Source organism: Ictalurus punctatus, chromosome 6 (assembly GCF_001660625.3).
Source record: "Ictalurus punctatus breed USDA103 chromosome 6, Coco_2.0, whole genome shotgun sequence".
NCBI classification, from domain to species: domain Eukaryota; kingdom Metazoa; phylum Chordata; class Actinopteri; order Siluriformes; family Ictaluridae; genus Ictalurus; species Ictalurus punctatus.
Genome location: NC_030421.2, coordinates 32,647,604 through 32,673,915, shown reverse-complemented (window position 1 = coordinate 32,673,915; position 26,312 = coordinate 32,647,604). Strand labels below are relative to the sequence as shown.

The 26,312-nt window shown below is 42.7% G+C and overlaps 1 protein-coding gene across 3 annotated transcripts; it reads right to left on the bottom strand.

The window, feature by feature from the left end:
• Positions 1-914: 914 nt before the first annotated feature.
• On the bottom strand, positions 915-26,312 carry zmym2 (zinc finger, MYM-type 2). Of its 3 annotated transcripts, none has more exons than XM_017470572.3 (23): positions 26,158-26,312; positions 16,796-17,688; positions 15,798-16,086; positions 15,536-15,698; positions 15,214-15,426; positions 13,407-13,554; positions 11,006-11,121; positions 10,732-10,854; positions 10,455-10,605; positions 9,742-9,914; positions 9,341-9,506; positions 9,209-9,234; positions 8,909-9,050; positions 8,703-8,830; positions 7,853-8,015; positions 7,048-7,191; positions 6,635-6,747; positions 6,212-6,398; positions 4,756-4,907; positions 4,336-4,450; positions 3,800-4,042; positions 3,246-3,381; positions 915-2,322 (listed from the first exon to the last, which is right to left on the bottom strand). In XM_017470572.3, exons 2-23 carry the CDS (start codon positions 17,634-17,636, stop codon positions 2,121-2,123), a joined length of 4,134 nt encoding a protein of 1,377 aa, XP_017326061.1. In that variant the 5' UTR covers positions 17,637-17,688; positions 26,158-26,312; the 3' UTR covers positions 915-2,120. The 3 variants fall into 3 exon arrangements, with proteins under 3 accessions (XP_017326061.1, XP_017326062.1, XP_017326063.1); XM_017470573.3 differs by lacking the exon at positions 26,158-26,312 and adding an exon at positions 24,950-25,399; XM_017470574.3 differs by lacking the exon at positions 7,048-7,191.

Genomic DNA, 26,312 nt, shown 5'->3' with positions numbered 1-26,312 from the left:
TGAATAAATGTGGCCCAAGAACTGATCCTTGAGGGATACCACACGTCATACCCATCCGATCATATTCAGAACTTCTATCCATGACACCCAAAACTTTCAGGATAAAATGATCCAAGACTACATCAACTAACTCTGTACTGTTGGTCACAAAGATATACCCTCCATAAACTGAGCAATAGTACTCTAATTTACATACCTTTTCTTTAATTAAAAACAAACCGTCTGCTTTTTGTAAGCTACAAGCTAGACAGTTAAATGTGATGTGATGTATTTTCCTCCTCAAACAGCAGTCTGTATAGTCAGTCGTAGATTCAACAAGCAAATAAGTGTGAATGTTGATTGATCCAAAGCCAATACTTGTATACACGCGCACACACACACACACACACACACACACACAACATAAAAGGTAAGAAGTGCTGCTTTGTTTAATTCTGATGCTGTGCTCAGCCATGCTGATTTGACGTCACTCCCTAAACTGGGAAAGCGCTCGTAGTTGAGAAGGGTATACTAAGCTGATGAGAAGGAATTTCAAGTTGAGGGGGTGTTTTCTTGGGCTTTTCCTGGTTGGGGGTTGGGAATTATGAGCTGCAATCTCGAGTTGAACGCAGCATTACTCCAACAGGAGAAACAGATGTACTTAATGACTGATCTAGAATAATCCATCCATCCATCCATCTTCTGTACCACTTATCCTACAGGAGCCTATCCCAGGGTACGTGGGGCACAAGGTGGGGGTCAAGAATAATACATAAGTATTTGCAACACAATACTAGTTTGCTTAGCAACGGTAGATTTCTATATATTTTTAGTGCTGAGCTACACGTGACTGAGCATTCGAGAAAATATACTGGCCGAAGGATTCGTTTTGCACGAAGAGGCTCATTAAATCAGTGAAATTCCAAAAGGTCGTCTTTGTAAAATAAAGAAAGTGACTTTTAATTAGTTGGTAAAAAAATAGAATTTATAAAAACAGACAATGACAACATAAAACAATTTAACATATAAAGCTGTTTCCTCCTTTCACCTATAAGAATGGGTTTTTAATGATCAAAATGATCCTTTGCAGATGTACAGATTCTTTTCAATCACAAACCCCACCCGAGTACAGTACAAATTTTCCGTTCTACCATTAACAAAATGCCACTGTGGAATCAACAACGCACTTTTTGTCAAGTGCTTTGTTTATTTCAAACGTATTAAAGAAACATCCAAATGTCATTAAAGTTGGAAGCTGGGGAAGAAAAAAACAAACAAAAACAAAACAACAACAACAAGAAAAAAAAAACAAAACAAAACAAAAAAAAACACAATACACATTGGGTATTGGTAAAAATTAAATGGTTTAGAGAACTGATTGCTCAAAAGAATAGCTTCACACTAAAAGTTTAATACCAACAAAAAGCCTGCTTCAAATAAGCCTGCTCTGCAAGCCAACCAACACCCAAACTCCAGAGAGAGAGAGAGAAGGGGGGGGGTGGGTGGGGGGGTGGTCAAGGGCTACAGCAGGCTTTAATGCTCTTAATGAAGGTGAGAGAAATGGCACAGCGTACGTACACACACACACACACACACACACACACACACTCCTGTCTTAAGGACTCCAACACGTCACAAACTGCAATAAATAAATATTTTCTCTTAAGAAGGCTTGTTGGATTTGTGTTGATTTCTTTCATTTTATTTATCTATAGCATTTCAATGTATTTTCCGTTTCTCACACACGCACTTACTTCACACCTCTCTCTAACAATATATTCAGAAATATTTACAGACCACAGCAGCCCAATCTGGGCATCGCAGGTAATGCTACATCACATACACACAATTTCCTAACAAATGAAAAACAACAAAAAATATACAAAAAAAGAAAAAGAAAAAAAAAAAAAAAAAAAAAAGCAGCAGTCTGTGGGTTGCTTTTCATGTAAAGCACCAATCATCAGACCAAGTCTTCTGGAAACACTGATTTAGAAATCAGTATTAAGCCTTAAACCCCTCAAGTCCTGACGTACAGTATTTGCTTTGCTTATAACTGTAATGGGATCAGTGTGTTTAAAGGGAAAGTGACATGTAATGCAGAGGGTGCTATGGTGGCATACAAGGCCTCAGCTCCACTTTTCCTAAATTTCCTCCTCCTCCTCCTCCTCCTCCTCCTGGCCGCTCTCTCTGTAGATATCCCTCACCAGAAGGACTTGAGTTAGTAGGCTCTCCAGCACATGCTTTTCTAAAGGACTTGAAGTGAACCACAGAGGACTGTCTGGTGTTGAGGCAACCTCTGGCTTCACATAGAAGAAATCTGTCCTCTGCCTCACCGACTCAGGGCTGGGAAAAGTGAGCAGGAAATTCATCTTAGATGTACTGTTGATTCGCATATATATAAATAATAAATAAATAAATAACATAACATAACACACACATACATACACACACACGCTACAATCCAGAGCTATTCAAACTGTAGAGCACAAATATTATGTAAATATTTAAAAGAATTGCATCAGACCTGGCAACTTTTACGCATTCTCCGCATTTTAATGCCGGAGAGCGCTGAAACACAAATACACCGATAGAGCAGCCCCCTCCCCCCCACGCCCACTTCCCCCTCCCCCACCCCCACTTCCCCCTCCCCCAGCACCTTTCCCCTTCTCACACAGTAACCTCTCACTCTGACTTTCTCACTTAAATGATTTGGCATGCATGCATATTATATTATATTATAGTAATAAATAAAAATCAATCAATCAATCACATAACCGTGCAGCTCCGCCCCCCCCAGTACAAATGTTGTTAAAGATTTATTTTATGACTTCTACATTATGGAGTCAGTACAAAACACAGACATTAGTTTTCCAGCCCAAAATGAAACGTTACAGAAAAGTGTTTGTATGTCAGTAAAGAAAGCAGCAGATTAAGCAGTAAGACACTTTTCAGACCAATAAATAGATAAGTAAATAAATAAATAAATAACACAATGAAGGCTGCCGGGGTTTGCTACAAAATTTAGAAGCGAGTGCGACAGTAAAAGTCTCCAGAAGAACCGTGTCTGGTTCTGCGAGACGCTCGATTACACTTCCAGCTCATTCCCTTACAAAACTGCAAAAATTGTACCGGAGACTACTCATTTTAAAAAAATTTTCTGTCACACCAAATATTGACTGTTTCATTTACGACTGTTTACTGCTCTTTACGGTATTTACATTTTTTATTATTTTTTTTAAATGTAGAAACATTGAGGAGAAACTCACCACTTAGACAAGTAGAGTTCATACAAGCGGCACTCGTGTTTCTTCACAGGACAGTGAGTGAAGCCTCCCGAACCATCGTTCTGATCAAAGTTCGAGTCACTAGCGTCTTTACGCCTCCTCTTACTTGCCGCTGGTTCTGTTCACATCGGATTAACGCACAAAATTAATCCACGATGAATCCATGACCTATAAAAGACTAGCACTAAACAGCGCTTCAAAAAAATAAATAAATAAATAAATAAAAATAATAAATCATCCTTGGGCCCGTGTACGCTATAAATCCGAATCTCATCACTAACCTTAAAGCCTGTGTGTGCATGAACGATCGACGCTGTTTAAAAACAACTGGATTTTCCTTTAAAAGGGTTTGTAAAAGAAAACCTTTGCTCAAAACGTTCAAGAGAACCGCAATAGAGAACTTCGCATATATGATAAAGATGCAGCAAACGGTGATGGATCACGATAACGGGCAATGAAATGGCACACCGTCACTAGACGATTTACAGGAACCTTGTGATCTCATGCGGGTGTTAGCTGACTGCAGTGAAACCTACCGTGTTGATCCGCTGAGATGGAGGGGATGCAAATACAGACAGTGGTGTCGTGATCGTGAGGTTTAGAAGTGCTGGGCCCGTAGACGTTACCAAACGAGAGGCGCATGTGCTGCTCGACAGTGCGCAGGCCGAAGTATTTTGTGTTGAGATAGACGAGAGAGCGCAGGAGAACCGACGGGGAATGTTCTCCTAGCTGTCTGCTGCTCCACAGACACGGCTCCTCCACACGACCCCACAGAGAGCCTGAACACAGCAACAGCACATGCATCATCAACACATGCAGAGCAAATGGTATCTTATACTTATTTCTGACAGGGCATATAAAAAGTAGTAATAATAATAATAATAATAATAATAATAATAATAATAATGGAAAAAGAAAAATTTACAAGCCGCCTCTTTTAAATATTAACTTCAAAATGTCCTCATTAGTTGTGAGTCAACATCTTTAGTTCAGGATGTGAACAGCAGTGGTTCTAATCATCGGACACTTGATTGAACGGCAGCGTAAAGTGACAAGGACGGAAGAGTATTACCATCAGGAAGAACGCTGGGCTGCCAGCCTTTGAGAACCTTGTTAAGCTCCTCCTCAAACACACTGTAGCAGGAGTCATTAAACAGGTCATCGGTCCTTCCTTTTTCCTGCAAATACTTTAAGTAAAGCAATATAATGTCAGGAAGAATAACGGTGAGAGCACGGTGACTGTATTAGGGAGTCACTTCTGGCGCGACGCCTAAAAACAGCACGTGTCAGATTGTCCCAAAACGAGCAAAAATACATCGAGCAATGTATCTAGAATCTCAGAAAGTTCCAAAGAAACGCAAGCCTGTGTGTACACGCTGCACGAGTCTCCCGATTCTGCAGCGTATAAAATCCCAAACCGAAAGGCTTAAAGAAAATCCAAATAAACCCACCAAACATAAGCTACATGTATATATGAAGCGGTCACACATACCTTCTGTATGCTGAGGCAAAGGTAGAGAATGCTGTCTGGAGCATAGCGCTCACCGTTGGGCCGACGCACCTCTCTGACGAACTGAGATAGAGCCTGGCTCAGATCTGCGGCACCCAGAGAAATAAGACTGCCTTTCAACCGAGGTGGAGTCACTGGATACGGACCAAAGAAAAAAGAAAAAAAAAAAAAAGAGAAAAAGTAAAGACGTCAGTATAAACTCAGCCAAAAAAAACTTAACGTGTAAATATTTGTATTAACATAAGATTCAACAAGTCCCTGAACAATAGGGGGGTCAATATTAAAAGGAACAGTCAGTATCTGGTTGCCTCCAGCTGCTTTAAGTACTACAGAGCATCTCTGCACCGGATTGGTCAGTTCTTGCTGTGAGATGTTCCTCCACTCTTCCACCAAGGCATTTACAAGTTCTCCATCACGTCTGGGACACACACACACGCTTACATGTAATGTTCCACTGCGAGGACGATCAGCTGTCCTTCCTGTCTCCCTGCAGCACCGTCTTAGGCGTCTTACATTACAGACATTGCAGTTCATTGCTCTGAACACATCTGCAGTCCTCACGCCTCCCTGCAGCAGGTCTATGGCATGTTCACGCAGGTGAGCAGGAACCCTAGACACCTTTCTCCTGGTGTTTTTCAGAGTCAGTAGAAAGGACTCTTCAGTGTCCTAACTTATTGTATCTGTGACCTTAATTGCCTACCGCCTGTACACTGTCCGTGTCTTAAGGACTGTTCCACAGCTGCATGTGCAATAATTATTTATGGTTCATTGAGCAAGCATGAAAAACATCATTTAAACCCTTTCCGATAAAGATCCCTAAAGATTATTTGGATTTTACAAAATGATCTTTAAACTACACAAATACAGTCTCCTGAAAAAGGGGCGTTTCCTTTTTTTTTTTTTCTTTGCTGAGTTTATAATCTACTCACTTATGTTGGATGGAAATGAAACTGAAGTATATTTGAACATTAAGATAATTTAATTACAAATCATTCAGTCAGAAGCAGGGGGGGGGGGAATTGTACAAATCTGTAGTTTTAAGTAAACGATTTCATAAAAGTAATACTAGTATGTGACATGACGGCCTAGGACAAATTTCCAACATATTCCTCGTGTGATCAATACATCATGTGCGGCTATAAGACCATGAGGAAGCAAATCATCTCTTAATATTGATATATCCAGGTTTATCAGCAAGGATGATTCTCAGCGCATCACTGCATCCCTACTGTATTTTTCTACAACGCTCCTCTCCAGCCTTTCATGAACATTAGCGCGATTTCTTACAAAAAAAAAAAAAGCTCGTGTCCTCATAACATCAAACGATCAACACCAGATGTTTCAGGATGTGAACAGCAGTTATGTTATAATCACTGGACACGTCGAGCATACCGACTCAAACGACTCGCTCGTCACCGGCTGGCGAACGCTTTCTCACCTTGCTCGCAAGCGCCTTTCTCTTTTACGTCACTGGACTGTGCAGCTGATGATGCGATCCATCTCCTCCAGGCGTTCAGGCCATACCTGGAGCTCAGGGGGAAAGAGGCGTCTGCTGCGAAAGGCTCTGCTGACGAAGACGACGCTGTAGAAATCTCCTCTTCCGCGGCACGTGGTCTCTTGACGCCCTACATCGTAATTAACGTGACGATAAATGAGACCACGAGTGCTAAGGATGACTACTTCGAAATAAATTGCATACAATTCGTAGAACGTCCTCAGAATAAAACATCAGCGATCACTGTACATCAGAATGTGAACAGCATAGTGTTTATAATCACTGGACACACACTTGTGTAAAAAAAACAACAAACAAACAAAAAAAAAAACCACACAATCTCACGATGTGCGTGTGGGTAAGTACCTTCCTCCTGGTTCGGGTCCAGGACGTCTCCTCTCGCTCCTCAGTGAGGACGGGCGGCAATGTGAAACCCATCTCTGTGTCGATCCCTTCCAGGACGGGCACAGGCTCTGAAGCTGAGGAGAATTATACCTCCGAATTACTTCTGTGTGTATTTTTAAATGATAAATAACTAAATAAATGTGCGTGCGTGTGTGTGTGTGTGTGTGTGTGTGTATAAAGGTCACAGCACTTTTCTCAGCCCGACTAACAGTGAAGAACCCGGTAATAGTCGAAGGAGAATTTTTAATCCAAGCTACTAGACTCTACAGTTCTCTATATATCACACGCGTCACGGTGAACGTTAGCTATAACGACACTAGCTTGAGTGTGGTACCGAACATTTACACAACGTCAGTGTTTAATAGTTTTGGTACCTTGAGGAAGATCTTTTTCCAGGTCCAGGTCGGGTTCATACTTGTCTTCCTCCTCGCCTTCCTCCTCGTCTGAGCTGCTACCACCACTGATGCTATTTACTCTCTCCCTTTTAACCACTTCACTGTCCTTTTCACATTTGATATCTAAAACAGATAAACGTAAAATACACTACCTCAAACTGCGGAAAGCCAAGCCATGTCTCTTCACAAATTTATGTTCTGTGTATTTACTATAACGAGCCATGGCATCACGTATCTGGGTTACGGGGGTGTGGTGGTGGTGGGGGGAGGGGATGGGGGGGGGATATCCAAATTGCGGTTTTTCACAAATGCATCATCAACAAACGGTATGTATCGGGGCATGTAGAGCCTGTCATGACTACACTACAGTGGTGGTGGATGCAGCCGTACGGCATACGGATGGAAGAAGTGGCATTTAGAGCAATGGAAGAAGAATGCAAACCTGTAACATTCTCTCACATCTTTAAATGCATGTGAATGAAAATTCTTGTCCCTAAAACAAAAAACCAGCTGCTGAGTTGTTTTTTTGTTAACAAGTTAAGCAGGATTATAATAGTAAGACGCACAAAATACCAATTCAGCACTGTGGAAAAACACCAGTCACTGATATAAAAATGCGCCTGGTGGACGTATGCGTGAAAACAAGACTAACTACGTCCCTTACATGATGTGATCCCTCCCACCCCCCCTTAGTGCATCCCTATTCTGAATGATCTCACAGCCAGTTTTAAGCTCCGTCGAGGCAGAAACACGACAAAAGTGGTTTCCAGGAAAAGCTTCACACCTAAGCAGTCAGGTTTCTTATCCTCCTCTGCAATCATTTCAGCCATAGCGATCAGATCAGCTTCGAGAGGATCAGCGGGAACCTTGGCTTTGAGCTCATCTATGGTCTTCACAATGTGCTCAGCACTCTGCAGCGTGGTGGGCAGAAACACTGGCACAGGGACCTGAGAACGGCAGAACCGAAAAGAGTTCAAGCCATAACGTCATCGCACGTTCACGGTGAAAACGACCGGTCAAAAGTTTGTGGACACGCGAGTGAAATGTTTCTCATGATGTTAAAAAGCTTTTGATCTGAAGGTGTGTGATTAAATGTTTGAAACTGGTGAACATGTTCATTTCTTTCGTTAGAAAACTAACAGTTCATTTACAAAAAAAAAAAGATGTTTGTTTGAACGGATTACCGGGAACGAAATATTCCAAAAAGAGGCCGATAAGAGTCCGGCGTCGGTGGGAACTCCTTTAATACTGTTTTTAAAAAAATCATCTCTGGGAAATTCCTCAAGAGATCGGTCGAGAAAACGGCAAGAATACATTTCTGGAAATTCTAGGTGAAAAGGGCGTCGACTTTGAAGATGATAAATTAAATTATTTTGATTTATTTATCACAACATAATTCCCATAGTTCCATTTGTGTTACTCCAGAGTTTTGATGACTATTATTATTATTATTATTATTATTATTATTATTATTTTAAAATGTGGGGAAAAAAAATTCAAATAAAGAATGAGTGTGTCTAAACTTTTGACCGGTAGTGTACGTACATCTCATCAGCAATAAAAATAACTATGATGATATTAAACCGTTCAATAGCATTTCTGGGAATCTCAATAATTGACAGGGAAGCTCTTACAGGTACAGGTATTGCAACAGAGGTGGGTGTGGCCTGAGCATAGAGATTCATGGGTACGGGAACGTAAACAGGAACGGGAATCGGAACAGGGACATACTCCTTCACCAAGCCCTCCAAGCCATCTTCTTCTGTAGAGACAGAAAACCGAACGCGTGTTAGTCTGTGTCTGTAACGAACACGTGTACGGGGTGCTATGCTCGATCTACCTGTTTGGAGCGGTTTGCTCTGCATATGAGGTTTGCAGTACGTGGCTTTAGTCATGGTGAGAGGTTTACAGAGGACGGCTTTATTCTTCACATCCTTAACAATCCCTCCTCCAGCATATGACACGGGTCCCTGATTGGTCAGCTGTGTGGAAGAAAAAAAAAAAAAAAAGGGACAGAGAGAGAGATTGCTGCTACATATACTCGTCTAAATGGAGGAAGATTAAACCCAGTGTCTCTATAAATCTTCCATCAACAATCGACATGATAAAATGAGGAAAATATAAACTGACTAATACTCACAGTTAACTTTGATGCATGTGTCTGTCCTATAAGACAAAATGATTATTACGTTACTTTTTTCCAATAAAAACAAACAAACAAAAAAAAAAACGTATCGCATATTTTTCCTGATTTATTAGGATTGCTTATTACCTAACGCCGTGTTTTCCGGCCCTTTCTGGGTTGCCATGTTGGGCTGATTCTGCTGGCAGTAAAAACGGAGGAGACACTCTTGATCACAGAAGTGCTTCATCTCGGCACGCCACTGCACAGACTCGGTCAGGTTCCCCTGCACCTTACAGCAGTCGCAGCGCGCCGCCTGGTGGACGTACGAGAGAAGTCCACGTTTAAAAAGCAAACGAAGAAAACGCAGAGCACGTGGGCACGGAAAACGTGCAAACCTTTGGATTGCGCCCTCATGTTAAGATGGGAAATCGACACCATGGTTCAGAATGTGAACAGCAATGAAGTTATAATCATAGGACGCGTTTTTTTTTTTTTTTTTTTATGAAAAAACCAGAGACGTAATTAATACTTAAGAATGAATCACAGACCTTGTAGTACCAGTCATGAAACTTCTTAGCACAAGTTTCACTGCAGAAGTCTCTGCTGACACCATCTATCTGTTTGGTAACAGATTTTTTGCACATCTGAGTGCAGTGGTTACAGGTGACACATTTGAGGCCCAGACGGTGTATGAAGTCCTGCTTGAACAACAGCTTGCAACCTGCAGCCAAAGAAAGTAACGGTAAATGGTCTGCTTATATAGCGCCTTTTTTAACCATAGTGGATCTACGGAGCCCTTTACACTGTGTCTCATTCACCCATACACTCACACACACACACGCCAAAGGCGGCAGAGCTGCCACGCAAGGCGCTAGCTTGCCATCGGGAGCAACTTGGGGTTCAGTGTCTCGCCCAAGGACACTTCGGTATGTGGAGTCACGTGCGCCGGGAATCGAAACGCCGACCCTACGATTAGCGGACGACCCGCTCTACCACCTGAGCCCCAGCCGCCCCGGACAGTTATTCCACCGATCAAGTCATCTATACAAACTGGTACAGTCATAGAAGTCACACCCACCATTATCAAAGTTATAGTCATAACTGCCTTTGAAGTTGTAGAATGAGTTTAATAACTACAACCTACGCATTTATCGGCCTGAACTAACTTGGCGTTTTCCTCTAAACCTTGTTTTTAAACCGCAGTGGTGTTCTAATCCCAGGTCAGTAAACAGGCTGTCATCCAAGGAACAATAGAAAGTACCTTCACTACAGAAAGGCCTTTTGACGCCTGAAAACTTGACAGTCTCGTGAAGGGTCTTCTCCTCCTGGCAATACTCGCAGAATGTCACAATGCAATGGAGCTTCTTATAGTCCTCACAGCACGCCTTACTGCAAAACTGGTACACTTTATCCTGAAACCAACAAGAACGTAGCTAACGGTCATATTAAAGAAAACGAGAATTATCCGGCTCAACGTCCCATCTAGTTCATAAGGTAAAGAGTAATGATGAAACAACAGACTTGGTTGAAAACGATACCTCCCACTCCAGAATCTCTGGTTTCAGGCTGAAGGAGCCACGGCAGTAGTTGCATTTCAGTTGGACGTTGCTAGAAGCTGAGGCAGGAAGTTGGCCGTTGGCCGATGTCTGTATAGTGGCGTTCTAGAAAACAAGTAAACGTGAGAGACATTGGAATTAATGAAATAAGGGTACAATTATGGCCCAAATGATCCTCAAATTTATTCAAAGTTCTTTCACACGATGTGTGCCATGCAAATATGTCTATAGGTTGTACAGTTTGCAATGCATGTACCTGGAATTTCGTGACACACTGAGAGCTGCAGAAGTTTAAGACCTTCCCTTCAGGTAGTGTTGCCTGATACTGAGGTAATGCATTTCTCTTGCAGAAATGGCAGCAAGGTTCAACAACTACAAAAACAGATGTAGAGTGTCAAGACAAGCTATGTAGGTCTTAAACATGTCATGACACCATTTCTGAAGCCAAGAAACCGTTAGCAGCCAATGAAAATCAGCTGTGCACGGTTCGAGGGCAGTGCGTTTGAGCAGGGCTGTGCGATTAATCGAATTTTCGATTTCACTTATGGCCGCCGACGATCATGAAAACAAAATAAACCGAGATAAAACGATCATCGTGCCGCATTCCTTTTCACAAACGTTCTGGTTTTGTATTTTTAAAAACCCGAACGCCATTTTTCTTTACAGCGGTGTGCTTTCACCCCTCCCCAAAAGGCCAAACTCGCTCCCCGCCAGGCTGCGGCATTTTTTGTTCAGCTCGCGTCAAGATGACTAAGAGAGAGAGAGAGAGAGCGCCTCTGGTCGACATGAAAGATAAAACCGTTTCAGCCGTTTGGAAAGAATTTAGTTTCAAGGAGTCTGCCGTGGAAGAAAAAGAAATGCCGTTTGGTATCGTTGGAAAGATCGTTTCCTCTAGCGCCATGACAGCTGGTCTAAATACGCTCGTCTCCTTTCTAGAGCTCGCTAATGTTGAGAGACTACAGGCCGATCTAAACCAGGAGACAGAATTTCATTGGCTAAGGAACTTTAAAGTTTATTTCTGGTGATGCGATTCGCCGAAATGCGTCACATGACGTGCTCCGCTCGCTTTGTTTCACATAACACTGTTAAAAATACAATAAAAGTTTTTTTTTTTTTTTAAAGTCCAATAACTGCACGATGTTTTCAAAGTCGTGGAGTAACCATGATCTCAATTTTGACCAAAATAATCATGATTAGGATGTGCGCCATAATCGAGCAGCCCTACGTTTTTGTGCTACTTGAAGTGCATCAGTCGATGTCTCTATGCTGTGTACTCAAGAAGCATAGTTGCCAAAGAATCAAACATTTGCACATTTTTAACAAAAAAAATGCATTCAAATAAAACCATAAAAATGTATAATTGGCTAACGAACTGCCCAGGAGCATGTCTAAGCACTTCTGTCCCAGCCCCGCCTCACACCTGTGATTACACAATTCCGGTAATCAACACTCTTCCTGGAGATTAAACTTCCTTCAGAATTCAGTTCCAACCCTAATCCTGCACACCTGCTCCAGATAATCAGTCTACTTGATTAGCCAGATCAGCCCTGTTGGATTCGAGCTAGATCCCTAATGAATTCGCCAAGAAGGTAAAATCAGCAGCAACAGTACTCATGATCACGGTGCTGAGCTGTTACCTGCTAAAGATATTTTTAAGAAGATCACGTATCAGAACACTGCAAGTTATAATTATCGACTTTTACAACAGCACTTACTGATGTTCCAGCCATCCATCTTCTATACCACTTTTCCTACAGGGTCACGGGGAACCTGGAGTCTATCCCAGGGAGCGTCGGGCACAAGGCGGGGTACACCCTGGACATAGTGCCAATCCATCACAGGGCACAATCACATACACACTCACACACCCATTCATACACTACGGACACTTTGGACACGCCAATCAGCCTACCATGTTTGGACTGGGGGAGGAAACCGGAGTACCCGGAGGAAACCCCCGCAGCACGGGGAGAACATGCAAACTCCGCACACACAGGGCCACGGTGGGAATCGAACCCCCAGGTGGAGGTGTGAGGCGAACGTGCTAACTACTAATCCACCGTAAATGTTAGTAGTTCACTGCCATGAAGCTAGCTCACACTTGACCCAAGTGGGACCTCCGTGTCCAACTCCTGTTAAGTCTAGTCCTATTCTCTCACAAGTCTCACAAGCAAGACCTCCCGCATTCACTCAAGAGTCTGGTATGTTCCGTCAACAAAAACATCCAAGAACCACTTTCACAGATTTCACAGGCGACTGGACCAACAAACCTGAGAAATCGGTTCCAAATAGAAAAATGGCACTGTGATGCCATTCAACACAAATATGTATGTGTGTGTAATTAATTAATAAATATATATAAAAATCGGAATACGCCATACCAGAGGAGTCAATTCTTCAAAATGATTCATTTATAATAGGCAAGGCTAAAAGCTGAGCAATATAATTACACTTAATTATTTACACCTGCAGTGCCTGATCTCCAGACTCAGATTATTAACAGTAGTATTACGGTATATTAAACAGGCACGAAAACCGAAAACAAAGTCTCGTTTACTGAGTGCACAGAACATAAATGAAACCGGACAACCTAAAACCCAACCGATAAGAAACGGGCACCAATGAGTAGGCATCCCCAGAGTGGTAACAGTACTTACTCTGTGCAGCAGCTGCAATTTTGCTTTTATTCATACAGGATGAAGAACAATAAGGCTCCATGATGCCAGTGGGTCCAATACCATGAGTAACGTCAAAAGACCTGCACATCACCTTACATCCACTACACTGTGTCATCTTTCCATGCGTCTAGGGTAAAGTAAAAAAAAAAAGAAAAAAATTTCAATTAAAACTAGTATTTCAATAAAAAGGACGTTCACTTCAATTAGATACATTCTTGACAACAAGTTTCTTATGTTGTTGGGTAACTTCTCAACAAAGGGGGAAACACTTGAAAGATGGTGACACAAGGCGGAACAGTGGCCTCAGTGGCTCCGAAGCAGAATTCCTGTTTTCGGCAACAGAAAAGTCCTAACACGGTGCTGATAACACAAGGTACTATTTGAGGGGGAAGTTACGAACATTGGCGGAAGAGTAACCAGGCGAGAACCTTTATCATGGTGTTTTTGTTTGGCAATTTAAAAAAAAAAAATCCAAATCAGACTAATCAATTATTTCAGGGTATTTTGGGTAACTGACAATTACCCAAAGTAATGCATTCCCAAAGCAGGATGATGTAATGGAAATGACTGGCACAGGCCTTTTATTATGTAGCTCCAAGGTAGTTTCTAGAAGAAGCTTTTTCTAAACTACACCTCCATGCAGAGGTGTGTACTGGGACTCAACAAAAACATTGTACGAACAGGCAATTCTTAACCCCACGGGGTAGAAACTAGTGGTCAGATATAGAGCTGCAACAACTAATCGATAAAATCGATTATGAAAATCGTCGTCGATGAATCTCGTTATCGATTAATCGGTCCGTGCGTGGCACGTTTACTCGTCGTGTTACTACTGTTCCGAAAACACGCATCGGAGTACAGACCAAAGATGTGGCACAAATGACGTACTATACACTTACACTATGCACTATGTTCTCTACCGTCTAGTGTGTGACTTTTAGAAAGGTGATATCATCTCAAATGGAACACTAGCGTTTTTTTTTTTACTAACCGGAAGTATGAGCCGTTTCCCAGTCCATGCCGCATCACGCCAACGGAAATAAATTTCTTCAGTTTACTGTATTGTCGGCGTTACCTTTTACCCCCAACACGACCTCGATCACCATCAGACGGTGGCGAAATCGTCAAGTGACGGCGTTTTTTTTAATATTAAATGTAGCGTAGAAGACTTTAACCTGCAAACTTTACAAAGTGGAGCTCGTGTAGCACGGAAGCACGACAGTGATGCACGAGCACAAACTTGTATTTATATCCAAAGTGCTCCAGTGTGTGTAAGGGGCAGGGGAAACTGGTGCGAGTTGCTTAAAAGGTTTCGTATAAATCAAGTTTATTGTCATTATATGCTGTATTTGCGTGCTTGCAGTGTACATTCTGTCGTTTATTATAACAGGAGTGACACACACACACACACGTGAGGGCATGTGTATATACATACACTAATACTAATAAATTAGTGTGTCAGCCCTAGTCAGATATGAGACAGGCTACATACAGGATGCATGTGCTGCAGTGCGCTTATCGTGTTCGTTCATCATCAGCGACCCCTTTGTCGTTTTAGTTAACACGAATTATTAGTTCATATTTTGGGAAAGAAAAAAAAACCCCGATTTCCTCAGAAAACTTTGCAGAGCAGCACAAACGAAAATAAATGCAGGAATGGCCACACTACTCAGAACTCCTTTCGAAGCTGTCTGAAGCAGGATTAAAATACATTTTGTGCACACCTCTATACCCAAGGACAATAAGAAATAAACCAGGAATGTCACTGTTCAAAAGTTGACTCCACCTGTTTGTAGTCCCTGACACAGTTCTGACAACAGAAGCGTTTCTGCTGCCCGTCAATAAGCAAGAAGTGATTTGCTGTGGCCCGGCTGGGAAGGTAGTTCCCACACTGCTCACAACAGTTCATGATCAGCCCATTAGCCATACGGTAACGGTTAAAACAGGCGTCGCTGCAGATTTTATGGGTGATGTTCTTGAAGCTGACTTCGTGGCGAATCTAAAGAAACACACGAGACAGATGGATTTTCAGAACATATATACGAGCTAAAAATAGACATAAAATGAAAGACAGGACTGTAGTATAGTATATAAACTCTCTCACTGACCTCTGTGAGCTTTCCGCAGACGGTACACTTGGTTTTGAGGGTGTTCTTCGGGGGGTTCTGTTTATTTTCGTATGCAGCCAGACAACCGGTGCTGCAGAACTCCTGAAACGATTCGCTCGAGTCCACCTGAGCCACAATTGTTCCTTTCATACTAGTAATGTCCCTGAGTTTAACGACAAATCACATTTGGCAAGTTTATCATCGCGTTAGTCACTCGAGAGAATAACATGTACACCGAACATCTCACGTTTCTAGGTCTTACTTTTTGCACATGGTGCAGCTCTTTTTGGGCGTGGGTTTGTGGGAGAAGGCAGAGAGGCAGGTTGTAGAGCAAAACAGGTGGGAGGAGCCTTTGCGCTGATAAGCAGTCTGACCTTTTTTTAAAGGCTTTTTACAGTTAGCACAGGTGACCTTCATGGTGCGTGGTGGCTGCTGGGAGCCTGAGGAAGACTGGCCCGGTGCTTTGGGAAGAGACGCCGTAGGAGAGGGAGAATCCACCCCCGGCTGCTTCTGATTGCGGGGAAAAGATGCCGACTGAGAGATCCAGGAATCTGAAAGGAAAGCAAAAATGTCAAATTGACTTTAAAAAGTGGTTTTGTTTTAAATTATTGAGAAGTGGAAAAATTCTACACGGAAACTAAGACAGTTCAATCAGCTTCTCTATACCGATATAAGAAATAAAAAACTCCCATATTGATATTTAAGGCTCACGATGTCCGAGAAAGATAAATATCTAGAAGGTTTTAAGTAAACAAGACACTTGTCAGTGACTTTTTTTTTTTAAATCAGTAAATAACCGATGGGGAATAAAGTGCAACGCTAAAGCATACAAATGATTCATTCCACCAGGCATACCAGAGCATTCACATAAATGAACTGTGAAAGTGTAATATGATTAGATTTACCTTTGCATACAAAAACCCTTCAACAAAAACAACCAGTAACGTAGAAAAACAGACTAGATCCAATCCGTTAACTCTAAACTTCATTAGGCACAGTGAGAAGAGTAAATTCAGCCCATTCAAATAAAACAGGATCAAATAAAACCCAAAGCGTCGTTAAAACCAGAACGTCCTCTCATTCCAACTATATCATACTTGAACGCTAACTAACGTATTTAGTCCTCGTTTAAAGCGGCTCCGTGATGAACCGAATGAGGCGGACATTTATTATTTTTTTTAAAAAGCTGATCAATTTTAAATAAATTCATCTGCTAATAAGTATTTCTCAGATCAAATCAAAAGGTCGTCCAGGCATTACCAGATCTCTGGTGAGTCCCTGTCTCGCCGTTTTGAACCGGCTGGGTAGCAGAGTTAACGCGTCCTGGGTTGAACGTTGGTGAAGGTTTACTTGCTGACCCTTGGCTCTGCTGGGCCTCTGGGTTTAGGCTGAATGTGCTACTGATCTGCAAGCCGTTTTCTGCAGCTTCCATCTCTCCACCGGCCTCTGCTTCGTCATTCCCCTTTAATGAGGTCACACTTGTGATTTTGAGGTTCATGCTTTCCTCGTCGGATGGGGCTGCGGATGTCTCTGCTGACGTCGACATGGCCACCTCTGATGAACATGTCCCACCCAGCGTGGTGACGCTAGCAATCTTGATTTCCGAGTCCGGCTCTGTGCTGCTTAATGCTTCTCTGGTCTGATTCGATGCCAGCGAGGAGGAGGAAGAGTCTCTTTGCTCGGGATCTTCTTCGTCGTCTATAACAATGGGCTCAGTTTGGCTTTTGGGAACCATCGTTGCTGCAGCTGTGGAGGAGGGAGGAGGAGGAGGAGGAGGAGGAGGAGGAGGAGGAGAAGGAGAAGGAGTGTTGGAGGATGTGGTCGCTGTGGTGGTTGGCTCTGCACCGTCTGTGGTCTCAGCAGGTGCAGGGCTGCTAGAGGGGCTTGCTGCATTTTTCCCCTCCTGAAACTGAGGCCCCTCCACCAGCACAACGTCGTCATCATTATCCTCTGAAGCCTTGGATACATCTGTTGTCATGACACCGGTTTCTTCAAGCTGCCCATCTGCGCACAGTTCTGTTGAGGGTGTGGTTTCCATGGGCTCATCCCCATTATTTAATCCCTCCTCCACATCTGTCCTGGGCTCCAACTCTTCATCCATCACTTAGGTAACCAACCACCTGTTACCACAAATAAAGGAGTGAGGCATTTACCTGGGAAAAAAAAAAAAAAAAGAGACATATTAAGATGACAGATGTACTGAAATTTGAGCTTTAGTAAAATTAAATCAGCCACGAAAATACAGCTTAATTCATCAATCAATCAAAAAAAAAAAAAAAACCCAAACAAAACAATAAAGGTGAACCATATGTTGCAAAAACCACCAACTGAACAGCCATCTTCTTTCATCTACTGCTTATCGTCATGAGTCTAACTGGCCTCGTTACGCTCTCAGACGCTCTTATGTTCTAATGTCATGTTTTGAAAGCTGTTGTGACCTTCCTGTATTAAACATCATTCCTGCAACCCCACGTGTATGTTTCTTGGTTACTTCGCATCTATGGTTACCATGGTAACAAAAGCATCAAGGGACAATGCCTCTCGATGCAATCTGTAAGTGTTCACTATGCAGCAGCAGATCGCATGTCTCATGTGCTAGAGACAAAAGATTAGCCTCTATTCGTTTGACTAATTACCAACAGACAGCGAATATTATATTATTCTATACTATACTTACTAGGAGATCGCCTCACGGCTTCTGAACAACTCGGTCCGTTGAGTTAAGGTCACATCCTAGTGCCTCACTAAGAGACATACATTACACGTATGCCTTGGGTCTGGGTGAAGCAGACAGGATGATAAATTGGCTGCAACAAAGGCTCTCTCGTGTGTGTGTGTGTGATATATATATATATATATATATATATATATATATATATATATATATATATCTCAAGTACATATAAAGGGCTATAAGTAAGGCTTGTTTGTCCACTGTTTATCTGTAACTATCTAGTGATATTATTCCCCACCCATAATGCAGAAAACTGACTAGTACAGTAGTCCTTACTGCAACCAGGGTCCAAACAGCAACCTGAAAAGAATGTACTCCAATAAACACCTCTGGATCACCTCAACATCTCAGTGACTAGATTAATGCTGTAAATGTAAACGTAATTATTGACCTTATTCTGAATCGGACAATATCCTGATCAACGTGTTTACATGAGAATACTCCTTTCATGTTCAGGTTTCACGTGTTGTAGAACAGAGATGGATTAACGGCACGCGTCATTACGTCCCCGCGCCACGCCGTCCCTCCAGAATTTCGTTATGGGACCGTGTACAGTTTTGGGTGTTCCGTTTGAGATTTTACGAAAGCTTCAAGTGCGGTTAATTATTTGTCGTGTTGTACGTGCAGACAGACGACTGCTTGAAGACGTGGGCTGCGTCTGAAACCGTGTACTTAACTAAATACACGTATTTCACTTCCTACTATATAGTAGGTAAGTACGCGGTTTGGGACGCAGCCGTACGCTCGTTTGCCGTCAAACGGTCGAGCGCCGCCGTGTGTGTACGTGCCTGTCGCACAATGCGGTGAAAACTCCCACACGACGTTAATCGTGTGATTAAGGCGTGTACACGTCTGTAACGCACGTCGATAATGCGACTAAAACAGGAATACTCCACACGTCTTAATCCCGTTTGTGTTTACTCCGAGTATGACTTTAGTCGGATTAAGGTGATCAATAATCGCTGTTTAGATGCTAGTTTCTTAATCAGAGTCTGATCTTAATATCGGATTATTGTCGTCCATGTAAACGTACTGACTTGCTGATGAACTGGATTGATGCCGTCTCTGTATTTCACATTCTGCTTTGTGTAGTCCAGCAGACACACATCGAAACGAACACATTATAGTGAGTGTGTGTGTCGGGTTTTGATCCTACAGGACCGACGCGATACGCCAGTCAGAAAACGTGCGTCTTGGCTAGCGCTGTGAAACGATAGGAGTCCCAGCTGATTGTGGAAATTAAAGAGCCTGGTATTGCTCTGGCAGTGCGCTAACGTCCAAGCGTCAGCTAACCACACCGTTTTCCATTTCACTCTAAAGCACGCCGAGATTCTTAAGTGATCCTGCCCGTTTCTACTACCCATTACCTCACAGAAACGTAATTACATGCTTTTTCCTTCCATGACATGGTAGCAAATTCAACATGTTAACAAGAACAAGACATTGGTTACCATGACATTCTAGCTAGGTAGCTAAATACCTCAAAGCAGGTGTACTTCTGTGTGATTCGTGACGCGTTTACCCGTTACACGCGGTTTAGTCAACATCTCATGTGCCTCAGCTAAAGGAAATAAATAAATTTCACTTCCATTTCTCACACTGCAGCATACTGCAAAATCCTCAAAGCTTTTCAAAAGCTGTCTGCGCCTGGTTACAGTTGCTAAGCTACAACTGGTTAATCATTCTTTATGGAAGGAGTTAGGTCCGCTAATAGACAGACGCAAACATCCTGACGCTCAAGAAGGTAACACGATACATTAAGAGCCGGGGGATGTAAACTTTTGAACAGGATGATCGGTGTAAGTTGTTAGTATTTTGTCTTCTGGGAGACATGTAACTCTCTTATCTAGCGTCTGAAGGGCGGTACTAACTGGAAAAAAAAAAAAAAAAAAAAGATCTTTAAACAAAACAACAATTTACACTATATTTATATACGCGATATATAATTTATCTGACAAACTTCCCACAAAACAGTAGTAAAATAAACAAAGAAAAAATTATGTTAAACTGTCTTTGATGGAATCCACAAAGACAAAGAAAAGGTCAAATAAATAAATAAATAAATAAAAATGTCCGATTACGTCAAATCAACGGCATCCATTCAGGACCGTGTTAATTTGTAATTATTAAAAACAAACAAAGACGTCACCATACCAATGAGATCTCAGAAAAGTGTATCGTGTAATCAGTCATCATGATATGGATATTACATCGATATATCACCCAGCTCTATTCATCTTGTGCATTTTTACCGTATTTTTTTTTAAATAAAAGTTGGCACACAAACAACTCCTTTACTCACACCCTGATGAAAACAATGGCACGCACACGGGGACGATACAACAATTTTAGACGAAATTTAGAGGGAAAAAAAAAGTTCTTCATGATCCGTTTTCACAGAGCGATCGCACGTACCGTTAAACTAAACGCGTTTTGTCAGTTGGGGTCAAAATTCTCACACGGAGTTGTTTTATGAACCCGGTGTGACTTTGTTCGCTAGTCTACTTTGCTTTCTCCATGAAAGACAGATGAAAAAACTAGGCTTGCTGAGATAGCTGGCGTTACCGGTGTTGGGGCCGCACACCGATTACATCCCCCGCCCACCGCGGTACTGCCCCCACTGTCGTTTCGCCTTTGTGTAGTAATAAAAATCATTTAGTCCAGTTAGAGAACTGAAAAATTCATGAGCCGAACGAGTCCGAGTCGCAGCACAGACCAGCAGGAATCAGATTTCATTCATCACGTGACGAGAGTGAGGCGAGCTGACTGACACGGTGGCGGAAGATTAGGTTTCAAAAGTTCTATGTTTGATATAAGCGAGTGCGTCATTGTACTGTTTTGTAGTCGTGTTTTTCATTAAGAATAATAACGTACCCACCGTTCAGGCAACTGCCACGCCTGAATTACGGCTAATTCAAAAGCGAAAGTGAACTGCATGGGCATTCATAAGCCCCCCGCAGGTGATACCGGTATTACCGGTCTCGTCACACATCGAGATTAACCGGTGGGAAAATTTCCTCACTGTCACATCCTTAGAACAAACCAATAATAGCCAACTGCTAGATTTTACACAACAGACAACGGTTGTTTTTTAAAAATAAAAAAAATAAAAAAAATACCCAAAGGCAAGACTGGCACAACAAAGAAAAATAAACTTTTTTAAACCACTTCAAAAGAAAGCACCCCAAAGGGTATGCCGAAACCAGTTGGATCAATTCAGATCAAATCAGCCAAAACATCAGTCACAGCTGTCAGGCACTTTTCAGATGCATACATACATCTCATCAGGGTATATCCACGAGACTTCCCACAAGTCCGACTTCACACAGAAGCAACTGTAGAAAGTTAGGTGGCTAATCGTAGCTAGCTAGCTGATGCACAGACGATGACTGGCGAAAACAAGTCGGATTAGATTTGAAAAAAATATATAAATAAATAAAATAAATAAATAAATGCACCGGCCAGAAAACAAAACCCGCAGACCAAGTGATAGAAACGCATACGATAGAGGTCAAAAGGAGTGTCCTGTCCTCCGTGGTCTTTCAGCTAACCAGCCTGAGTACAGCGACACAACAGGAGTACAGTCAAAACCTTCGGACCGCATGTGAGAAATAAACACCGCTGTGGAACAAAACAGTAGGAATACCACAGCATTGTCGATTTCTCACATTGGGTCAGAAAGCGTTGATTAATTTGGTTTATATTAACGCACTCAATCGAATTTTTACATATATATAAGCAACAACTCTAACAGCGACTTGTATGGTGGACACTCTACATAATCTAAGGCTAATAAGCAGACAAAAATGGGCTATAACCAAGAAAGGCACATAACGGTTTATAGGTTTTCATTAAGGAGACATTTAGGAGGAGTCTCAATGTGAAAATGTCAGTTTCCTGCCACAGGAAAAGTCAACAGGACAGAGGACTTCACGCTTTTTGGTTTCTCGGTAACTTGACAAGTTGTGTTTTCTTGTCTTCATTAGAGAGGGTGGCGAGCTGCTATAATGCAAGCGATAACGGGAGTGTGTTATTCTTTAAAAAAAAAAAAAATCGTAATCGCTGGTAAATCTCTGTCATGTAAAAGAAATAAAATACTCAGATACATGCTGTTATTTTAAAATAAAGCAACTTTGGGATGGCAACGGCTGCATCACGTCACGGCGTACGGACCGGCTCCCGCATCACGTCACGGCGTTACGGACCGGCTCCCGCATCACGTCACGGCGTACGGACCGGCTCCTGTAACAGCACACTCCATCATCATGTTTTATCCCGTACGTACCGTACTTCTCAGGAGTGGGCTCGAATTTAATCTTAGATTTCTCCCCACGACTACTACGGACGTATTTTCCAGACTATTTTCAAAACTAACTGCAATCGCCTTTTCTATTTGTGGATGCTTAAATTCAAATGAAAACGCCTCGCTCCACAGCATCGTCTGTTCAGCACGTTTTCCTTTTTGGCCGACGTCGACTGTGACCGACGTCCCTTCCGAACACAAATACGTCCCATAAGGTACGGCTCGGCTTGCTTTACTTTTCCACCGCGGTTTAGTGCCGCCTCAACGCGGGTGCCATCTTCCACTCCGCTTCACGCAACAATAACGTCGTATGATCGGAGCCCTGGACAAATACACGGTCAGACCGTGTTCCAAACGCCTTTCCCGTTCACTGAACACGGAACCTATTAAGGATGGAAAATAACAGCGCTCTAGACCCTACATAGTTCTCGATATGACAGCGTTAGATTCAGCCGTGACAGCTTTGACTTCGATAAACACCTGATCGGAAATCGGTGACAAGCACGATGTAAAAATCGAAGACAGAAACCTTTTGTTGTAATTTTATCTGTAATGAGATAAACGATGCATCATTTTCAATTAATAGAATATTACCGTATGCAAAGTTTGTATTAAATGACACACTGACTTAGGCACAACGCAGAACCACTCGTTAAGGAGAATTCCCTACTCCCTCAGCGCGTGGCTCACTTTTAGTATCGGCTCGGCTCGCTCGGACCGAGGTGGTACTTGAAATAAAATTTTTAAAAAGTACCAGGTACTATCCACAGTGGAAAACCCCCAAAAAGCAAGTCAAGTCGAACCGTGGAGTGGAAAAGTGCCAATAATAGTGTACTCCCACTCAACTCTGACTGACAGGTTTCTGTGCAAGGCATTGGAAACGCAAAGGGAACTGTGATTCTGTTCGAATTTTGGCAGGCTCCGTATGTGATGCAGAGGAAGTGAAGTAAAGGAGGCGATGACAAACGCCAGGGTTATAACCCATGAAAAATGGGAAATACTACTGCAAACAGACTTTGCGTTTCCATTTGAAATTTGGCAGGCGTTGTATGTTCACGTAAACGAAAAGGCAATGGCAATACACGACCTCCATTTACATTTGAATTACATCCCAATATTTATGAGTCCACAAATAGAAAAAAAAAAAAAAACGCAATTTGCAAAAAGTCCGGAAAATACTTCCACAAACCGCCGACCCTTATTCTGCTTACTTTAAATTAACCTGAATTAAAAACATGTCTACCAAAAAAAAAAGAAAGAAAGAAAAAAACTGTTGAGAGCCTAAGAAATCTCTGAGTCAATCAAATATCAATCGCTCTGCCTGCTAGAAGTTCGAGCTAAGCTCAGGTTCACATTCAGCAGAAATGATGCTTCACGTTTTACGCGTACGCTAGGAACAGCGTACAGTAGACGTGACGCGATTTTCGTCATCAGCAGAGTACGCGTGTACTGTACGCGCGCCGCCCAATTTCTCTAACCGCATTTAATTCTCTTGCACTATTTAGCTGCTCCACTAGGTGGCAACAGTGACCCAGGGCCGTTGATTCTCAAGGTAGATGAAGAAAAAAAAAGGGAAGAGACGGAAACGAACGCAGGTAATAAAGTGCCCGATTTTGTATAAATTTAACCTTAAAAAGAGTATAAAGGATTTGTATACGGGTACGAATCGTGGCGAGAAATCGCCCGAGCATTACGCTTCGTGTTGCGATTCTTCTTCGTTGTCGTCCTTCACGCCAGAAGACCTGCTTTACTGCTCCGTACTGACTCCTGTAGGCCAGGAGCGGTAGTGCAAGTTGCAATGTGTACGAGCATACTATGAAAGACTACGCGACTATACGACCGTGCGCGCGAGGCATACCACAGTGTAATAACATCTCAAACTATGATGCAACTTTTTTTTTTTTTTTTTAAATAAGCCAAGTGTTTACAAATGGAAGGATTCAGGAGTTCCCAATGGCTGGAACTAGATCCAAGACATAAATTTGTCTACACAGGAGCACATTATGCAATATTTGAGATCAACCAAACGTGCTTTAGATATCCCAGGGGTTTAAAGTTTAAAAACAGCCACGTCTATTGTTACTCTTCGAGGAACATGTGCTATGGGGTGTGAAGTCTTCACACGTGCTAATGGGGGCGACAGACGTGTGAATGGAAGAAAAAAGAAAAGAAAGAAAGAAACACCCCGAGTTAGATTAGATCAGATCAATAATCAACACGTTTATGCCACGTGACCAGAGACCACGTATTTCAGAGAAAATCTTCCCTGCTCTGTAGTTGCTCCGTGTTCTCCAGGGAAACAAACAAAACCCGAGAAAATGCTCCGGGGTTTTTCGTCTAAAAGAGGAAACGGAGTGAGTGAGTGAGTGAGGCCCACCTCTAGTGCTGCACCCTTCACTGGTGCACTCGAGTAGTAGTAGAGCTCGCGCTGGGGTTTGGGGCTGGACCAGGGCCGCAGCTCCACGGTCCCGACAGCGCGCGCGTGTCACAGCAAGTCCCCATGGTATATAAAACACGTATAAATAAATAACCACACCGACTCTAGTTAACTATGTAGAATGAAAAGCGTGTGTGTTTTCCCCAGGCTGAAGTGTGGTCGTGTTTCAGCTCAGTGTTCCCACCCCTGGCCTCTCTGGCGCATGCAGCCATTGGATTAGCGTGGAAGTGGAGGGAGGAAGAGCCTGCCTGCGTGCTTGCGTGCGTGCGTGCGTGCGTGTGCGCGAGACTGCGCCATTGTTATTAGCTACGGAGAAACGTCGCAAAGTTATTCGCGAATAATCGTAGCATCGACGCAGCTACTAAGTGCATTAAGTGCAAAAGGTCCGAGTACTCCCAATTCCCTTTAACCGTGATCTCTTTGTTATGGTGTCCTCGGCATATCATTACAAGATTACTGTTATATCAATGTTACAAAATAAGCATCACAATAAATAAATAAATAAATAAATAAATGATTAAATTAAAAACACACAAACATCCATGCAACAGTACAATGTATATGTATATTTAGTGCACTTTTAGTGTACTCTTGGGTGAACATTTAATTCGGAAGTTACCCCTGAGCTTTTACCCCGGGCAATCAAAACGACATGCACGTGGCTACCTGAGGGGGCGCTGTTCACTTCAGAGCATCAACTAAGAACGCCTCGGTACACAATTTTACTAAATGAACCGGATCATTAAGAGAGATACTGAATCGAGGAAGCGTTAACGCGGACATAATAATCAGCTAGGAAAGTAAACAGCGCTCGGTAGTTGAGCAGTAACCCCACACTCAGTGGGTAGGGTAGTAGTACTGTCTCCTGTCCGCCATTAGAGAGCCAGAGAAACAATACGCGGACGCGCAGCGGTAACAGCACCAGCACCCTACCACGGCAGAGAGGGGGAGAAAATCTCAGGCGGGGTAAAAAAAAAAAAAAAAAACCCACTGCCTGCCTCTCTCCTGGTTAAATTAGATTTAAGAAGCACGCAGGTGACCCGATTCGTGTCTTTAGGACGAGCTAGACACTACAGACAGTTGTGAGAACTTTGGGGCAATTAAACACGGTAGCTATAGCATCAAAACCGCCAGTGAAAAATTCTTACCGGAGTAGAGCTGGAAACGATATAGCGCCAGTTTTGTGCCTTGACATGAATCCAGAAGCGCATGCGCGGAAACGTACGGACGTTCCAGGCGCGTGGGAGGACACTGCCAGCGAGGTCCTTGCCGCTCGTTATCGCGCATGCGCACTGCCTTCCGA

Bases quoted from the DNA above. Each gene is read 5' to 3' on its own strand.
- zmym2 (XM_017470572.3), bottom strand. From the start codon at position 17,636: ATGGATGAAGAGTTGGAGCCCAGGACAGATGTGGAGGAGGGATTAAAT. The intron at 13,555-15,213 runs GTGGAGTCAACT...ACTTTACCCTAG, and splicing joins GTGTCAGGGACTACAAACAG to ACGCATGGAAAGATGACACA. The intron at 2,323-3,245 runs GTGAGTTTCTCC...CACTTTTCCCAG, and splicing joins GAACTCTACTTGTCTAAGTG to CCCTGAGTCGGTGAGGCAGA.